Genomic DNA, 16,385 nt, shown 5'->3' with positions numbered 1-16,385 from the left:
TTCTAATCGTGTTTATTGGAAACCACTCATTCAACATACATCTTGTGCTGCCAGAACTAAATCAGGTCTTACAGTAACAGCACTAACACTGGCTTGTACAAACATACATGGTTGTGCTGCATTCACTATGGCGATGATTGGGATGATTGCAAATGGTCATGACTCATGCGAACCTACCCATTAAGGGCAATGTTATGTCATGAAACCTTCAATAAACAGTGGCTACTGGAATGTTATTGTTGTGCTACTGCATATTTGGAAGTTCCTTGACTAGAATAGACTGAAGCCCCTGACCCAGTTTATGATCAACAGTTTCAATCTGCAGTACTTTGATGTTGAAGTACAAGTTAGGCAGTTTTTAACCAACTGCCTTTATGAACTTAAATTTTTTACAGTTCATCGTGATCTCTCTCATTCTCTAAATCATCATCGTCTTCATCGTCAAGGTCTTCATCTTCTTCCTCATCCTCTTTGTCTGCTTCCGCAGCCTTGGCCTCCTCTTCTGCCTTCTTGCGCTCTTCTTCATCCTGCTCCTCTTTCATCTTTTTGGCAGCATCTTTAGTGGCTCCCCAGGTGTCTTCTCCAATCTTCTTTGCCTCTTCAATGTCATTGGTGATTAAGAAATTGTCAAAAATGGTACCCGACTTTACTTGCCAGAGATCCAGACCAATAGCACATATTTCATCGTATTTATAAATTTCTGGATCAGGCGTGTACTCAGGGTTATCAATTTCAGGGTGTACCCATGGTCCTTTGTAGTCAGGATTATCAATCTGTTTTGGCTTCCATTCACCCTTGTAATCAGGATTATCAATCATGGGAGGTTCCCACTCGCCATCCATTTCATCATCCCAGTCTTCAGGCTTTGTAGCATCTGGATCTGGGATGTGTTCAGGTTGGTCCCAGTCCTCTGGCTTTGTATCCTCGGGATCAGCAATAGTTGGGCGGTCATCCCAATCGTCAGGTTTCTTTGCTTCAGGATCCTTAATCTTTTTGGGTGGAAGAATATCCCAGTCTTCCTCCAACTCTCCAGACTGTACCTTTTCATTATCAATTAGAACCTCATACGTGTTATCAGGTTTAACAATGAGGGTGTAGAGGTGAGAGAACACATCGTCTTTGCATCTTACTTCCTTCTTTATCAAGTGATTCTTTCCATTATAGTTGAAGATAACATGAACCTTCTTTGTTCCTGGACCACAGATGTCAGGTCCTGTGAAGAATAATGAACATTGCTTACAAAGACTAGTAATGCATGGCTTAAGCTATCACATTAATGCACACAATTACTTGAAACTTAATTGAAAGTCAGGTCAGTTAATTTTGAACTAGAAAGTCAAATTAAAGTGGCAAAGTACAAATCTTCCCAAACATTAAGAATGCTGTCATTAATTAGCTAAATAAGCAACAAGAGCCTGTGTAATATAATCAAAGTTGTATTATACAAGCAATGTATTCACTTCCAGGCAAAAGTTTAAATGAGGAACAATTTACCCCATTTCATATTTTCACAAATTACAAATTTGCTTTGTACCTGATAATCCCAAGTGTTAAATTCAAGTTAATAGGGTAACTAAAGCAGACAACATTTATCCACTTTAGTGCTGCATTTTCCATTTTATTATTCAAGTGGTTGTACTAGTGAACGTTACACATCTGGGAAGCAACTGTTCATCCACCTTTTGTCAACCAAAAGGTGGAGCATTAGCCAAAAACAGCAAGCATATTAAAAATGTGTTAATTTTTCCTATTGGTTCAATAGGGAAAATTTCAGTTTGTGCCCATTTGGTTTCTTTCTAATGGTTCAAGAAACAATTGCGATTGTCATGTCTAGAAATTCTAAAAAATGGCATGTACATTGGCGTGTTCTATACAGCCATTGCTATTTGGCATTCTGAACTGATGCCCATTAGAGCAATTTAAGTGATGAGCTCTCACTATATGGGCCAATTGCTGCAAAATGCTAGCTTTGCTGTATTTCGAGTGAGTAGTAAACATGCTTTGAGTTTGCATTTCATTTCACATTCATAAGGAGCTAGGTCTAGAAATGTGCATGTGCACACGACCTTTAAACAATTAAAGACCTGCAAGTTTGGCATATCCCAGAAATTTACAGGTTTACTGTATGAACTCTAACCACACTATCATTTCCCCAAGCAATATCAATTCTTGCAAGGTCTAATTACCATGTCCAAGACAATCTGTTACAGATGTCATCAGTTTGGCACATTCACAAAGTGAACAAAAGCCCCTTGCCAATTTTTTATACATGGTACTGATTAATAGTTATTACAGTACCACTCAAACTACACATTTTACTGCATTGCCACACTAACATTTCTAGGAGCGTCAAAGTAATTTTTGCTCAAATCACCCTGCAATTACCTCACACTTTGATCAAATTAGTTTTACATTAGTTCGGCAAGCTATTTTTCTATGCACCACTGACAGGCAAGCCAGCTAGCCAAACTAGTTAATTTAAGGAAGCTTTAGAATTTTTTTATTTCTATTTTTAAATCTTTAGCATAGAGGCAAATTTCACTAATTCTACAGTAAATTTTATATTTTTGCAGCACAATTCTTAAGTAATGGTAATCGGTAGCTAACAAGGAGATAAGTCTTGGCAAAATAGCTTCATAACCCAACTGCTATACATTACCAAACACTTGTTTGCTTTGTAACAGATGGTTAAGTTTTATAGACGTGTTGCATCCTGGCTAAGGTCTTAATTTTGCCACCTTCAATCCACATTTTAATTTCAAATATGGATTAAAGGTGGAGCAAATCAGCCAGCCATAACCTGCCTTCACTTCTGCAATTTTAAGGTTTTTAAATTTGCCAGCAATTGTATGCACTAGTCAATGAAGACAAAAGTTGCAAATTTTTATCTAAAGCAGCCAATGGCAATGTATGCACTGTCAATTCAAGCATGACAATTGTTCAATGATTGTATTATCCGATGAAAGTCAAGAAATTTTAGTTCGGCAATGAAGGCTGCTTATTTACTTCCAAATGCATTCAGGCCAATTATGAAGCTCGCTACAATTGTTAAGGGGGAAGACCAGATATTAAATTCAGATTTTGAAATTGTTTCACCCTATATTATGTTCCACAATTCCCTATTCAGACAATGTTATCTGAACATTTTAAGACTACCCCAGGAAGTCTTAAAATAAGACGTTTACAATTAAAAATTAATACAGCTTCATTACCAGTAAGGTTTAACCCAGGCTTTAGCACATTTTAGTTGCTTATCTTTTGACTAGGTAAAGGATTAGCAATTTTACATTTAAACCAATAGTGACCATTATAATGAGTGTTACAGTTTAGAAGCTATGATACAAGTAACTTATCAGGTCTAGAGAAATTCCCAATGCAGCAAAAATTACATAAAGTGGAAATTCCAAACAGTTTACTGTACTATACATTCACAGAATCAGACATTGGACAACATTCTACTGTAAGGCTAGAATATTAGAATAGTAAAACTTTCCATAAAACTTACCGAACATAATGAGGTATGGAGATTCACCATGCATGTCTTTCTGGTCAAGTGAACAGTCGAATACTTTCACGTATCCACCACCACAGTCAATATTCTGTTCGTGCTTAATTGAGAACTGTACAACTAATGGAGTGTCCTTATTACTGAAGGGCGCGAACTTCGAAGATAGGCCATAAAAACGAGCATCCTGCAATTAATAGCATAAATAAGAGCTACAACCTTTAGGGAAGTGTATGCAATCAAAATATAAAAAACTTATATCCATCCATTAGTTTATAGTAAAGGTGTACTTTAAACAATTACCTGGCTAGTTTGAAGGCCTTTGTCTTTCTCTGCATCACCATAGAATTTTCCAGGAGTTAATTTGAACGAGCCAAATTCTTTTCCCTTGTGTTCAGATTGAACCCAACGAGATTCCCAATCTGCAAGAAATGGTTTCATGTTAAAAATATTTAATGTAATAACTTAAAACAAGCCTTTAATAAAACTTTAGTAGCATGCTATAGAATTCAGTAGCAAGGTACCAAGTTTCTGGTCTAAAAGAATGGTTCAGAAATTGTCAAATGCTTTGTTTCTGGCCAGCTGTAATTTATAACAGTCATTTTTTAGCATAGCAAATATGTATTTACCTAACAAATTTTCACTCACAGCATTTGCCATTTACATGCTAAGACTCAAATTGCAACAATTTCAGTCTTCCCTAATAGGGGAGAAAATATGCAGATGAAAAATACTATAAACTATTGCACATTTTTCACAAACATTTACAGTACGTAGGAAACTGGTAACATTGGCATAACCACACAAGATGGCTACAGTTTAAGAAAAAAATTGAAACCAACGTATGCAATAATTGGTGTGGAACAGCATTTAGCTGTATCTGGTTAACCCTTAGACTGCATACTGGCCTTGAACGAGTGAGGGAGAGGAGGCAGTGTCTGCTGTGTGGGGCGAAGTCTTTAGTGTTAACTCACCATACCAGCCTAGTTGTACAGTTATGGTAAACTAAACATTATATAATGTCTATAGTGAACAAAAGCAAAAGTAGTATAATTGGAGGAGTGTTGGCAAGTGTGAGTGAGGAGGGAAGGTGGTGGTGTTTGCTGGCTGGTGTGTGGTAGCCACGCATTATGACATATCAACTTTGTTACAGTGAATAAAACATGCCCTATATATATAACCTATGTATATAGTGTAATAAACACTACAAACACAAGTGAATCACTAATATGCATACCAAAATTTTGAGTAGCAATTCACACAAATATATCACTACATTTGAATATTACTGAAAAAATAAATTAAACATTGAAATATGAAATGGTAATATCTGTGGAAACTACTGCCCGACAGCTCTGGTGGAGTCAACTGCCTCTGACAATGGCTGTCAATGCCTCAATTTTGCCAGACTTCCTCGCCCTATTGTGGTCAAGTTGTCACAAATCTTCAGGGAAATGCAAGCATTCAGGGCAGCTTCCCTTTCACTGCCTGATCTAATGATATAGGTCATGTCAACCTATGTCTACGATTTTAAACTATGCTGTTTGTTGACCAAATTTTATTTTTTTTTTCTGCCATGTTCCCCCCCCCCCCCCCTCTTCCCTTTTTCATTTATTTTTTCTCAACAATTTATACTTTAATCTCAATTAGCATCAAGTTTTAATCTTAAGTGCTTTTCCTGCCCGAAACGCTTTGCGTAATAGTGGCTTGGGCATTGTATGTACTAGCTCATCTATAAATCCATCAACTTTTGTACCTTGTTAGTATGGACTTTACCCGAATAAATATATGTTGTATTTAGGTAACTGCTCAAAGCAACTTTAGCAGCATTCAAAGAGGGGATCGGGAAGGTCTGTGCCTATTTGAGACCCAAGCCTAGTACTACTGTTCTCAACTCTAGAAGCCAAAATTTGGGCCATACCAGCTCCCCAACGTTCAGCCCACCCCAACAAGGTGGTTGGAAACTGGCCACAACTATCTGGGAATTATAAGTACACAATTTTTTTTTTTTACTAAGTTAGATTATCTTTCATATAAGATCTTTGTTTATATAAAAAGGAAAATCAATACACAAGTGTGAAGGAACATGATTAACACCAAGCTCAAGTTTCTAGAAACTTGAAGATTTGTCAGGAGTAAGAAATCGGGTAGCGAAGAATGTCAATCACCACATTACATCCCTTATAAAGACTGGCCCCAAAATTAAAAACTTACCATTTTAAATAGATATGACCAACTAAAAATTTAAAGGTCCATTAGAATTAAATTTACAGCTCTGCTTTCTATAATTCTTCCCCCACAAAGCCTTCATGACACGCATGGCTCTACATCCATTGTTAAGTAACTACTAAAGACATAGATATAGATATAATCACATATCCACAAGGAACTAGCCCATTACCATAGCCACCGGTAGCCAGCCGGGCCACCACCTCTCATACATAACCTCAAGTTCCATTTACCACGAAAAATCAATATTTACCTGCATCGGCGAACTTCTCTTCGAAAAACACCTTCGATTCGACAAGAGAAGCCCCCAGAAGGGCGACGAACAAAAAGATCTTCATGACTCCGCTGTATGGACACGTCTGTCACAGCCTGAAGTCCCTTCCCTCACTCCTCACTGCCCGACGACTGCCGCAGATATTGCTCTGGAGTTGATACAAGTGGAGAACGCCCATTGGTCGGCAGGGTATGGTGTCATAAGATTTCAGCCCAGTCGCAACGATGGGTATAAAGGGGGTTACGAATAAACTCTAAACCTTTATAGGCCAACTTAATGCTTCTCATTCCTTATCTATATTTCTAACAAACCATCTTTGATTATATAATAGTTGTATTAACATTAACATAATATTACTTTTGTGATATACTGGTATATTTTAAATGTTAATATAATTTCATAAATTGCAAAATGAAAGCATTATTCACAGATCCTCTTTATTAGAGAATCTGTGTTCTATCGTCTATAGCGTAAACAGACGAGTGGTGTTTCTAACTTGGAGGAAGGAGATTGGTTGGCGAGCTTCACATGGACGTCGCTCATTGGCTGGGGTTATGTCATGGAGGTTGCTCATTGGGTGAATGATTTGTTTTGGTGTGATGTCATAGTTGGGAGGGGGGCTCTAGGAAAAGATTTAATATTTCTGAACATGTATATCTGCCTCTTTCAGTATCCCCATAATCTTCATTTATTCTCCAATACACGTCAATGTAAAGTGAGTTGTAAAAATATATTTATATAATGTTTATATATATTTACGATAGTTTTCTTGTTTTCCAACTTTAAGGAGCGTAGAGCTTTCCTTCCATTTGTGTATATAAAATAATAAAAGTGATTCAACATTACTTGCATGTTGTCACATAATTAAATTTATTGTATGATGAAAACAAACAAGTAGAAATTATTTAAAATAGTTGCATGTCGTGATGTGGCCATTACAATATATTTTCCAGCCATCACTAAGTTAACCAGTAAGGTTAAAATCAAACCTATTCTTTCTTTTTCTTTATTATGCACCCCATACTCATCCCATGGGTGGTGGTGTAAAGGATTACAGAGGCACATAATCGGTTCAGGAACTGAACCCTCTAGTTCATTTAGCTGAGCAAATAAAAATTTTTGACATTCATCAATCCTATCCCAGCTGAAGCATGCCATGTCATCAGTCATATCATATTACTAAAAAAAAATTTTTTTGCTCGAATTCATGGTTGGGTTATTTAATGTGCTTCTACATTTTATACCCAAAAAAAAAAATCCCTTAGGCCTGTTTCCAAAAAAATGCAACATCAATTTGCCTGTTTCCAAAAAGCTCATTGCCCCATTGGCTTATACAGGTTAATTTTAGCTTCTCTAGTTCTCATATATAAGCCTACATATATTAAAATACAAATATTCCTTGCATTAAAAATGTACTTGGTGCATATCAAATTCAAACACTACCTTGCACGATACCCAATTGTAATACACTTGGTATAAATCCAATTAAAATACACTTGGTCAACACCCGTGTGTGATGTCATCGATGACATAGTCCACTTTTAGTTTGAAGTTTCATTTACAAACTACTGTGTCTGAGTTCCCCTGTTAACCTTAAAGCTTTTCTATGTCTTTTTTGTTTTTAAATATATTCCTAATATACTGTAGTACATGTTTTTAGCACATAATGTTCATATCATGCCTTAAAGGTATATACTGTACTGTACCTACTGTATGTAAACTTAAAACCAAATACGGTATATGCCAATCTACTGAACTACTATTTTTTTGTGGGAGGGTCATCTCACATCACTGTTTTGTACCTCAGTAGTTTCTCCATGTACTGTATCGGTAAAGCAACGGTCTCGCTTCATACAGGTCGGCATTCAATCCCCAACCATCTTAAGTGGTTGGGTACCATTCCTTCCCCCTGTCCCATCCCAAATCCTTATCCTGACCCCTTCCCAGTGCTATACAGGTATAGGCGTAATGGCTTGGCGCTTTCCTCTGATAATTCCCTCCCCCTTCCCATCCCAAATCCTTATCCTGACCCCTTCCAAGTGCTATATAGTCATAATGGCTTGGCACTTTCTCCTGATAATTCCCCCTCACTCAATCTACTATAGTGTACAGTACAGTATTCTAATTTTTTAAAACAAATAAAGACTATTTCTTATTTTGTAATTGAAATACCCATACCTTAGACCTCTTAGATGTGGTGTCACATTAATTATGTGTGTTTCATTTACATACAAGTGTTGTCAATCAAGTTTTCTTAAACATGATACAGTACTGTACTGTACTATATTTATTTTAGCATATTAATTTTATTAATTCATTACATACTGTATTTCATAAATACCAAAGTGCATATATAATTGCAAGTTTATTATAATTGTGTTTGCTATTCTACCAGTGGCAATGATTAGCAAGTGGGCAATGATAAGTTTATCTCTTATTTTAAACTATAAGTATTACGCACGTGCCACATTTGATATGTTGTTACATACTAAATGAAACTTTTTAATAAGGGTGACCATTTAAACACTAAATTATATTGAGACTACTAATATATTTCTGCAACTTGTACTGAAAGTGGGGGTGACTTTACCTATACAGGTATTAAGGATTTGCCCATAATGCTATGCAGGCTAGTGGCTGTACAAGAATGTAAGAACTTATCAAAAAAATAATAATAATAATAATACTGTACTGTAATTAATAATAATTCACTTAGTCGGGGACAAGCAATCTGTGTACATACTGTACAAGCATTCATTCATTTATTTTACATATATTTTTTTTATTTATATTTATTTATTAGGCTTATATTGATGTCCCACCCAAGGTCAGATTACTGACCTTCCCCAGGATGCAACCCCATAACAGTTGACTGTTGTGGGGTTGCACATCACATGTAAAAAAAAACAAAAAACAAAGTCATGTGACATCTTGTGCCTGGTATGTACTACAGTAATACAATATTACTACAGTAATACAGTATTACTACAGTATTATGGTACAGGTACTTGATTTCAAGTACATACTGTATCGTACTTTAAAATATTAAATTTATTGTTGAAAGTAAATTTTCCTGTTTAATATTTTTAATTATTTTAGGGTAATGATGTATTTTTATATATCCAGCAGAAAGAGCAGTACTGTACCGGATAATGTACACGTAAATGGTCAAGATGGTCAGGACGAGAAGTGTATATAAGACACTGGGACAAATTCAGGACCCAGGGGATAGAAGCTTGAAGCAAACCTAAAAGAAGGTGGAGGAAAGTGGATTGTTACTGCGATAAATGTGCACAGTAAGTACTTGTACAGTACAGTACTGTACTGCATAATGGTGTCTTGATTTGATGGCTTTTGATTTATTGGCACTATTGGTTTGACAGAAAGATTTTGCTACTAAACAAACTTTGATTTTATGGTACATATAAAATCAAACTGCTTCTATTTACTGGATCAACTCTGCAACAGTGTCTTAGTATTTCACCATCCATATACAGTACTTAAAAGCAATTCTGAAGTTGTAAAGTGATGCTTATGCTCCTCTTACAATCACCCCCCCCCCTCCTCCCCCCCAAAAAAAACAGATATCGATATAAAAAATATAAATGTGTTTTGAAAACGGCCAGTATTAGTTCTGTACTTAAAAAAATAGGTGGTTCATACACAAAAAATGTCAAAGGTAAAGTCCTCAATAGAGGGCTCATCTAGTATTGGACTGATTTCCTGTTTTTAATTTCAGGGAATTATGGCAACTGACAGTGATGTAGAGGTAAGACAGCAATTTTATATTTTTTATGTCAATGGTTAAAATCTTAAAATAAATGTTAGCATGTTCAGTATTTGACACAGTGTTTTTGCTTTTTTTTTTCAACTTGGCAGGTTTGAACAAAGGTGTATCGTTGTCATTCCTGATGTGTTAGTGTGTAAAAGTATTGTACTTAATAGTTTTTATTAGTGGGGTATGTCCCCAATCTCCTAAGTCCTTCTTAACCAATGATTAGTGTGACGCATTTCTTAAACCTTTCACTATGTTAATCGCAGAGATATGACCAACAAAAAGTCATTTCCCTTGAAAATCTAAATTTTGTGGTCATCATATCAGCTTATACTCGTCACACTTCGTGAACTCGTTATATCCACTGTACTCACAGTACCCTATAAACATTACACCCATTGTACTTATTACAGTACCCAGTGAACATTGTACCCACTGTACTCATTACAGTACCCAGTGAACATTGCACCCGCTGTACTCATTAAGTACCCTGTGAACATTGCACTCAATACACCACCTTGTTCATGTTCTGTGACATGCTGACCAGGTGATACCTTTCTTGGTTGCCTTTATGTGAATAGTGTCCAAGTCTTGTGCAATACTGGCTGCTCTGTATAGTGTGCACATTCTTAAAAGATGTAGAATAATGAGGTATGATTTATTTTAGATGTGGTACTCGTACATTAATATTTTACTGTATAAGCATTATACATTATATATAATGTATTCAAAATACAGTACATTAATGAACTTTATTTATTTTTGCAATAGGCCTACTTGAATCAACTGAGCAAAAAGACTTACACTCTGAAACAGGATGCTAAAACTTTGGTCTACTCGTCATCTCGTCCTACAAGTACAGCGGAAGAGCCTTCTGATGATGAGTTGGAATCGTCTGATAAAAGTAATTCTCCAGTCAGAACACACAAGTTGTCCAGTCTGACACAGAGAAAAGATATAGAATCTCTCTCAGACATAGCTGCACTTAGTAAAAAATATGAGGATACTGGGCACAGAAAAACATATTCATATGATAAAATAAGTAATTTAGAGGAAAAATACTTAAAGAAACATAAGGCCAGTAAGGATGTAGCAAGGTCAGAGATTTCCAAGTCTACCAATAGACAAGTGAAGATTGGTTCTGACCATGCTGCTTACAGGAGACAGCCTCGACTAATGAGTGATAGTTCATCAGTTGATGAAGAACTGGCTCGGTATCTGAATGAAACCTCCCTTACAGATGAACTAGATGGAAACTTACCTGGTGCTGGTGCAGTTACTAAGAACCATTCCTCTAGTGAAATATGTGATGATAGTATAGATGAAGTCATTAATTTTAATAATATATTGACAGTAAATGATATTTTGGGTCAAGTGACCGATAGTGACAGTAAATCTGATCACAAAAGTGTTAGCCGCAAATGTGAAGGAGAAATTATCAGTAAGTCCAAAAATTCAGTGAATGAGAAGGACTTGGCAGGAGCCATAGGGAGTGATATTGATGCAAGTGGTAAAACCTCCCTATTTGTAAAAAATAAGAATACAGCCTCCAATAGTTTACAAGTTAAATTATCTGATGTTGATAATAAAGACCCTTCACAAATTTCTAAGCATAAGAAATTTCCTGATAACAAGGAAAAGGAAAAGAACATATTGTTAAATTCCAGGAAAAGTTTGTTTTATTCGGGTAACCAGCAAGATGATGATAGTGATGAACCAGTGGGAGTACTTTTAGCACAAACTTCAAGCAATGTCTTTCATTCATCACGGAGAAACTCTTTAATTGAATTTAAGAAAGAGAGTATAACAAAATCTAAAACCTCAAAATCTAACACAAAAAATAATAATAAGCCAAAGTTAAATTCTGACGAGAGTATTTTAGAGAGTATTGCTACCTCCATTAGGAGCAGTACCGTTGCATCTGTAGTAGAAACTGAACCTGGAACCATTTCTAGCATTGATCAGGAGGTTGAGGAGAACTTCGTTAAGAGTGCTGGTGGTAGTCAAGCAGGAGAAAGTCAGATACGGGAAAGAATACAAAAGGATGCATTAAATGGTGCTTCAGATACTGAACAAAGCTTATCATTAAAGGTGTCATCACCAGTTTCGAGAGAATGTTCACAAGATAATCACATGCAAGAAAAATATACTACAAGCCAATCTACAAGAAAACACAAAAGACCAGAATCATCACGACAAAGAAATGGATATAAATCGAAGAATATTGTAGATACTGAACGAAGAACTAAATATAAAAAATCAGACAGAAGCTCGTCGAAACACACCAGAAAAAGTCGGCAACATTCAAACTGTAAAAAGAACAGAATATCTACTTCAGAGTCATCAAGTGAGAGTGGGACTTCTGATTCAGAATCAGATTGTCACCACAGATGTCATTCACGGCACAGGAAACACAGGTCAAAGCCTGTTTTCAGTCCCTGGGTATGTACCATGAGTAACAAAGTTGACTTAATGATTATTAATGAGATTTCAAATACAATTGACACCCAGTTTAGTGCAATCATAGGATTAGAACTATTAGATCAAATTTGAGACCATTAACTGGTTTACATGTTGTTGTTTTTACACATCATCAGTGCTCTTAAAATAGTGTGCAGATTTAAACTACAGTATGTGGATACTTGTAAAAGGTATATTATTATGGTATATTTTTCCAGTTTGGACTTCCCCACATGCAGTTATGGCCTCAACACCATCAAACATGTGCTGCATCAACGGAGATTTTTTCTCATTATCCCAGTCCTCTTGTAGCTGAAGGTTTGTGACATACTAGATTAGTGTGTTATAATATTAGCTTTATTTAAATAGGCATGCATATTTGTGGCATTCTCAGAATACATCCTGACAGTGACTACATGTTTACAAACCTCTCTCCTGGGACATAAGGAAAAGAACTTTAATAAGAGTCTGTGTGTAAATTGAGTATAGCAAAGAAAATAATGATACCCTTCCATTCACCTGGGTTATAGGAGTCTCGAACCGTGGACCCCACGCGTGTGAGGCCGAAGCTCTATGATACACTTTTCTGAGCGATACATTTTTAAAATCAAATGCAGTAATGAATAAATGTAAGCAAACTGAGTGGAGAGTATAAGGTGAAAATAGATTATTGTACAGTGAAACTCTACAAGAAGGGACTCTTGTCTTATGGAAGCACAGTGTCTTTCAGAAACATGGATACTTTGGAAGTGTTCTGTTCCAGACAAGAACTGTTGCAACTGCAGAAAATTAAAAAGGTTTAGTATGAACAAGGTATGTGGACTGCCTTGTTCAATTATGAAAAGCTTGACTTTTGCTTTTCATAATTATTTACTCTACTCAATTACAGTATAGAGGGAAATTAATTCTAGTACTGTTCTGTACTTGTAGGGTGTTCACGTTGCAATTTTGCCCTGAACTTGAGCTCCTGCCTGTTGGTTTGGTTCCAGCCCTGGGAGTCCTCACTTTTACAGTGTTCTCATACCTTTGTCAGTTACTCTCCTGCGATGTTTGATTGGGCTTGTAATCCTGCAATTGAGCTTTTGCCTGATTAGATTAGTTATAGCACGGTGTGCACTTGCGTCAATGGTGTTCTACTTACAGTGGTCTCGTTTTTTTTTTTTTTTCTGTGGTTGCTTTGGTGTTTTACCCTGAGATTGGGAAAAGTTATGTAGAATGTTATAGATTTTTCTTTTTAATAATTTACTTAGACACAAGTAAAGTTCCCCTCAAATACATACAAGAATTATTTATAAAATATTTATAAAAAATTCAATGATTTTATAAATTCCATTTGTAATTATAGATTTGCTTATTATTTCAGGGTTATTTGGGATGAGTAGTTTGGTTGGTGTTAAGGATGTAATGCGTCAACAAGTAGCCTTAACGAGACAGTTCCTTGATAGTCAGCAGGCACTGTACCATGCCTATACTGCCACTCTGACCTCCTCGCACCGCTACACCTCTCTCAGCAACACAGAAAAGGTACTGTATAACTTAAACAATTTGTTGGTTTGTATACAATGCCACTCATGACTGGCTAACATAGAACTGCCCTTAAAAAAATTTGTCATGAATTATTTAGAGCCTTGTATATAGTATCATCCAGTGTGCAAGAGGTAAGGTAACTATTAGGAGAAAGCACCAAGCCATTACAATTATACAGCACTTGGAAGGGATAAGGATTTAGGATAGGACAGAGGACAGGAATGATGCCCAACCACTTGGATAGTTGGGGATTGAATGTCGACCTATACAATGCAGAAGTGGTGAAGCTAAAGGTGCAGGAAATATTCAGGTGTCCCAGAGCCCAAGCAAACCCCTGATGTAGACATTTGTAAAGATCCCTGTTGTGCCAATGCAGGACTTGACTTATTCTCACTCTGCATAGTCTTGTGCATGGGAACAGCACAACATTTGCAACTGAATGTCTAGCTTAGATAGGTGGTTTTTATATCCTGTTCAGTCCAAGCTTGATTTTTGTTCTGTGTACTAATGGTAATATTTTTTCCACAGTATATAAAGAAGAGGAAACCTCCATTAACATTCAGTGAAGCTTACAAATTGGTAAAAGAAGAAATGAAGGCCTCAGAAGGATAATTATGTGAAATGAATAGTTTAATTTATTTTTATAAACATTATTTTATTAAAGAATGTGAAGAAGCCCAGTTTGTTATTACAGGATTTCCTTTGAGAGATGGAAATATATATCAGTGTACTCTAGGCAATTCTCCTAAAATTATTTTTTAATTTTCCTTAATTATTTGAACATGAAATATCTTTAGTACACTACAGTATTGTATTTGAATTTGATTATATTAGTTTATTGTACAAGTTTTCAGGTAAGAATTAAGGTAAATTAAGTACTGTATCTGCATCAGGGGGTTTCTTTGACCTATTGTCTTGTTTGTTTTCCTTTTCTACATGTGTATGTACCTGTAGATGTTACCTTGAGAACAGCTCACCACATTAACTTCAATCATAAAATATATATGCATTGTCATGATGCACTGCAATCCATTGGTTTTGGCTAGTATCATTTTATAAAAGTGGCTGCCTTGGGGTATTTTTTTTTTCCTTTTCCAATATTGCAAAGCTTTTGTCTCTATATATCAGCATGACAATAAATTGGCCAATGTGCAGAAAATATGGTGCACAAGAGTTGGAATTGGAGCAGGGAAGGGAGGTATGGCTGTAGTGGGTAAGAAAGTTGGTATGACAAAACACATTATTGTTGCGATTCATCCCGCAAAACAAATGAAAGTTAAATGGCGAAGAGCAGTAGCTGGAGCTCATTCAATTGAAACATACTCAGATTACTCCCACAGTGATGATTGGTTGAACAAGGTGGCATGGATGGAAACTAAGAGACAAATGAGTCACAGAACTCTCTGAAAGTTCAAGAAATTTTAACAAAAAAGTTGTAAATACGGTAAATAAAATAAAGTAGATGGAGAAGTGATTAAAGCTAACTCAATACATACAGTAATTTTAAACCTGAAAGTGGTAAGAAAAATGTGAGAACATTGATGTTACATTGTGACTAAATCTTTCTTCAACTACCCACAGTATGGGTATACCCATCCTGTGGGTAGTTGCAGAAAGGTTTTAGAGTCATATTATGGTTTAAGTTCCTGAACCTATAACATTATTTAAGCTATGCAATTGCCATTTATAATGAACTATTTACATTCAGTTTGTATATGTGTATCATGCACGTTACACTAGTTCAGATAGTCCCTTAGAATATCCTATTTGTTATGGTCTGGAATAGAGAGAAGGAAGAAAATGAAGATTGGAAGGTGGTACTTTTCATGCTAGATAATCTTACTGGATTCAAGGGAAGGGGATAATGTATGATGACAATGAGGAAGATATAGTGATACAGTACTAGGGAGATAAAGAAACTGGATATAGCACTGAACTATTATACCCAGTTTTGGGATAAAAGCATAATGCCATATATTTATCAGTAGTAGAGAGAGATGATCAAAAAATTGGAAAACCCCTAGGTGTCTGAAGTGGACAAAAACTTTAAAATAGCTACAATAATTTTGGTTGTTTACGAAAATGAGTCCAGTATTTAAGAAAATACTCAATTATGACTACATTTAATACTATAAAACAATACTGTATTGTGATATTAATATCATTTAGAACATATAAGCTTTCTTGGAAAATGATATTGTGCTCTGGATCACAAGATTGTGACCAAGGTCATTGACATCATCTGCCTGGAAGAAACCCCAACACCTGCTGGGAAATCCCTGCTTCAACTTTTTTTCTTTAGTTTTTTCTTATACTGTACCATGATATGTAACTAACCCCTAACATATAGTACATAGTTTGCGATGATTTCGGGGATCAACGTCCTCGCGGCCCAGTCCCCCAATCAGGCGACATAGATTAATTTAATTAGATGCCACAATGTGGACGTCCGTGCCCCCCCCCCCTTCCCCCAGTCTGACCTTCCCTAGGATGCAACCCACAACAGTAGAATAACTCCTGGGACTCCTGTTTCCTGCTAGGTGAACAGAGACATTAAGTGAAGAAGACAGTGTCCAACTTTCTCGTTCTGTACAGGAATCAAACCCGGGGACCTT

General features: G+C 36.1%; 2 protein-coding genes across 2 annotated transcripts; one reads left to right on the top strand and one right to left on the bottom strand.

Moving 5' to 3' along the window:
• Calr (calreticulin) lies at window positions 1-6,164 on the bottom strand. Its single transcript, XM_045741718.2, has 4 exons — window positions 5,988-6,164; window positions 3,809-3,927; window positions 3,506-3,692; window positions 1-1,213 (listed from the first exon to the last, which is right to left on the bottom strand). The coding sequence occupies exons 1-4, from the start codon at window positions 6,070-6,072 to the stop codon at window positions 390-392; spliced, it is 1,215 nt and encodes a 404-aa protein (XP_045597674.1). The 5' UTR covers window positions 6,073-6,164; the 3' UTR covers window positions 1-389.
• A 419-nt stretch (window positions 6,165-6,583) lies between these two features.
• Window positions 6,584-14,445, top strand: LOC123757843 (serine-rich adhesin for platelets). The gene is made up of 7 exons (XM_045741712.2): window positions 6,584-6,723; window positions 9,135-9,304; window positions 9,748-9,777; window positions 10,555-12,225; window positions 12,462-12,561; window positions 13,607-13,767; window positions 14,299-14,445. The coding sequence occupies exons 2-7, from the start codon at window positions 9,296-9,298 to the stop codon at window positions 14,380-14,382; spliced, it is 2,055 nt and encodes a 684-aa protein (XP_045597668.1). The 5' UTR covers window positions 6,584-6,723; window positions 9,135-9,295; the 3' UTR covers window positions 14,383-14,445.
• The last annotated feature ends 1,940 nt before the right edge of the window (window positions 14,446-16,385 follow it).

The sequence above is a fragment of the Procambarus clarkii genome, chromosome 40 (assembly GCF_040958095.1).
Source record: "Procambarus clarkii isolate CNS0578487 chromosome 40, FALCON_Pclarkii_2.0, whole genome shotgun sequence".
Classification (NCBI taxonomy): Eukaryota; Metazoa; Arthropoda; class Malacostraca; order Decapoda; family Cambaridae; genus Procambarus; species Procambarus clarkii.
This window is presented reverse-complemented; position numbering and strand designations above follow the sequence as displayed.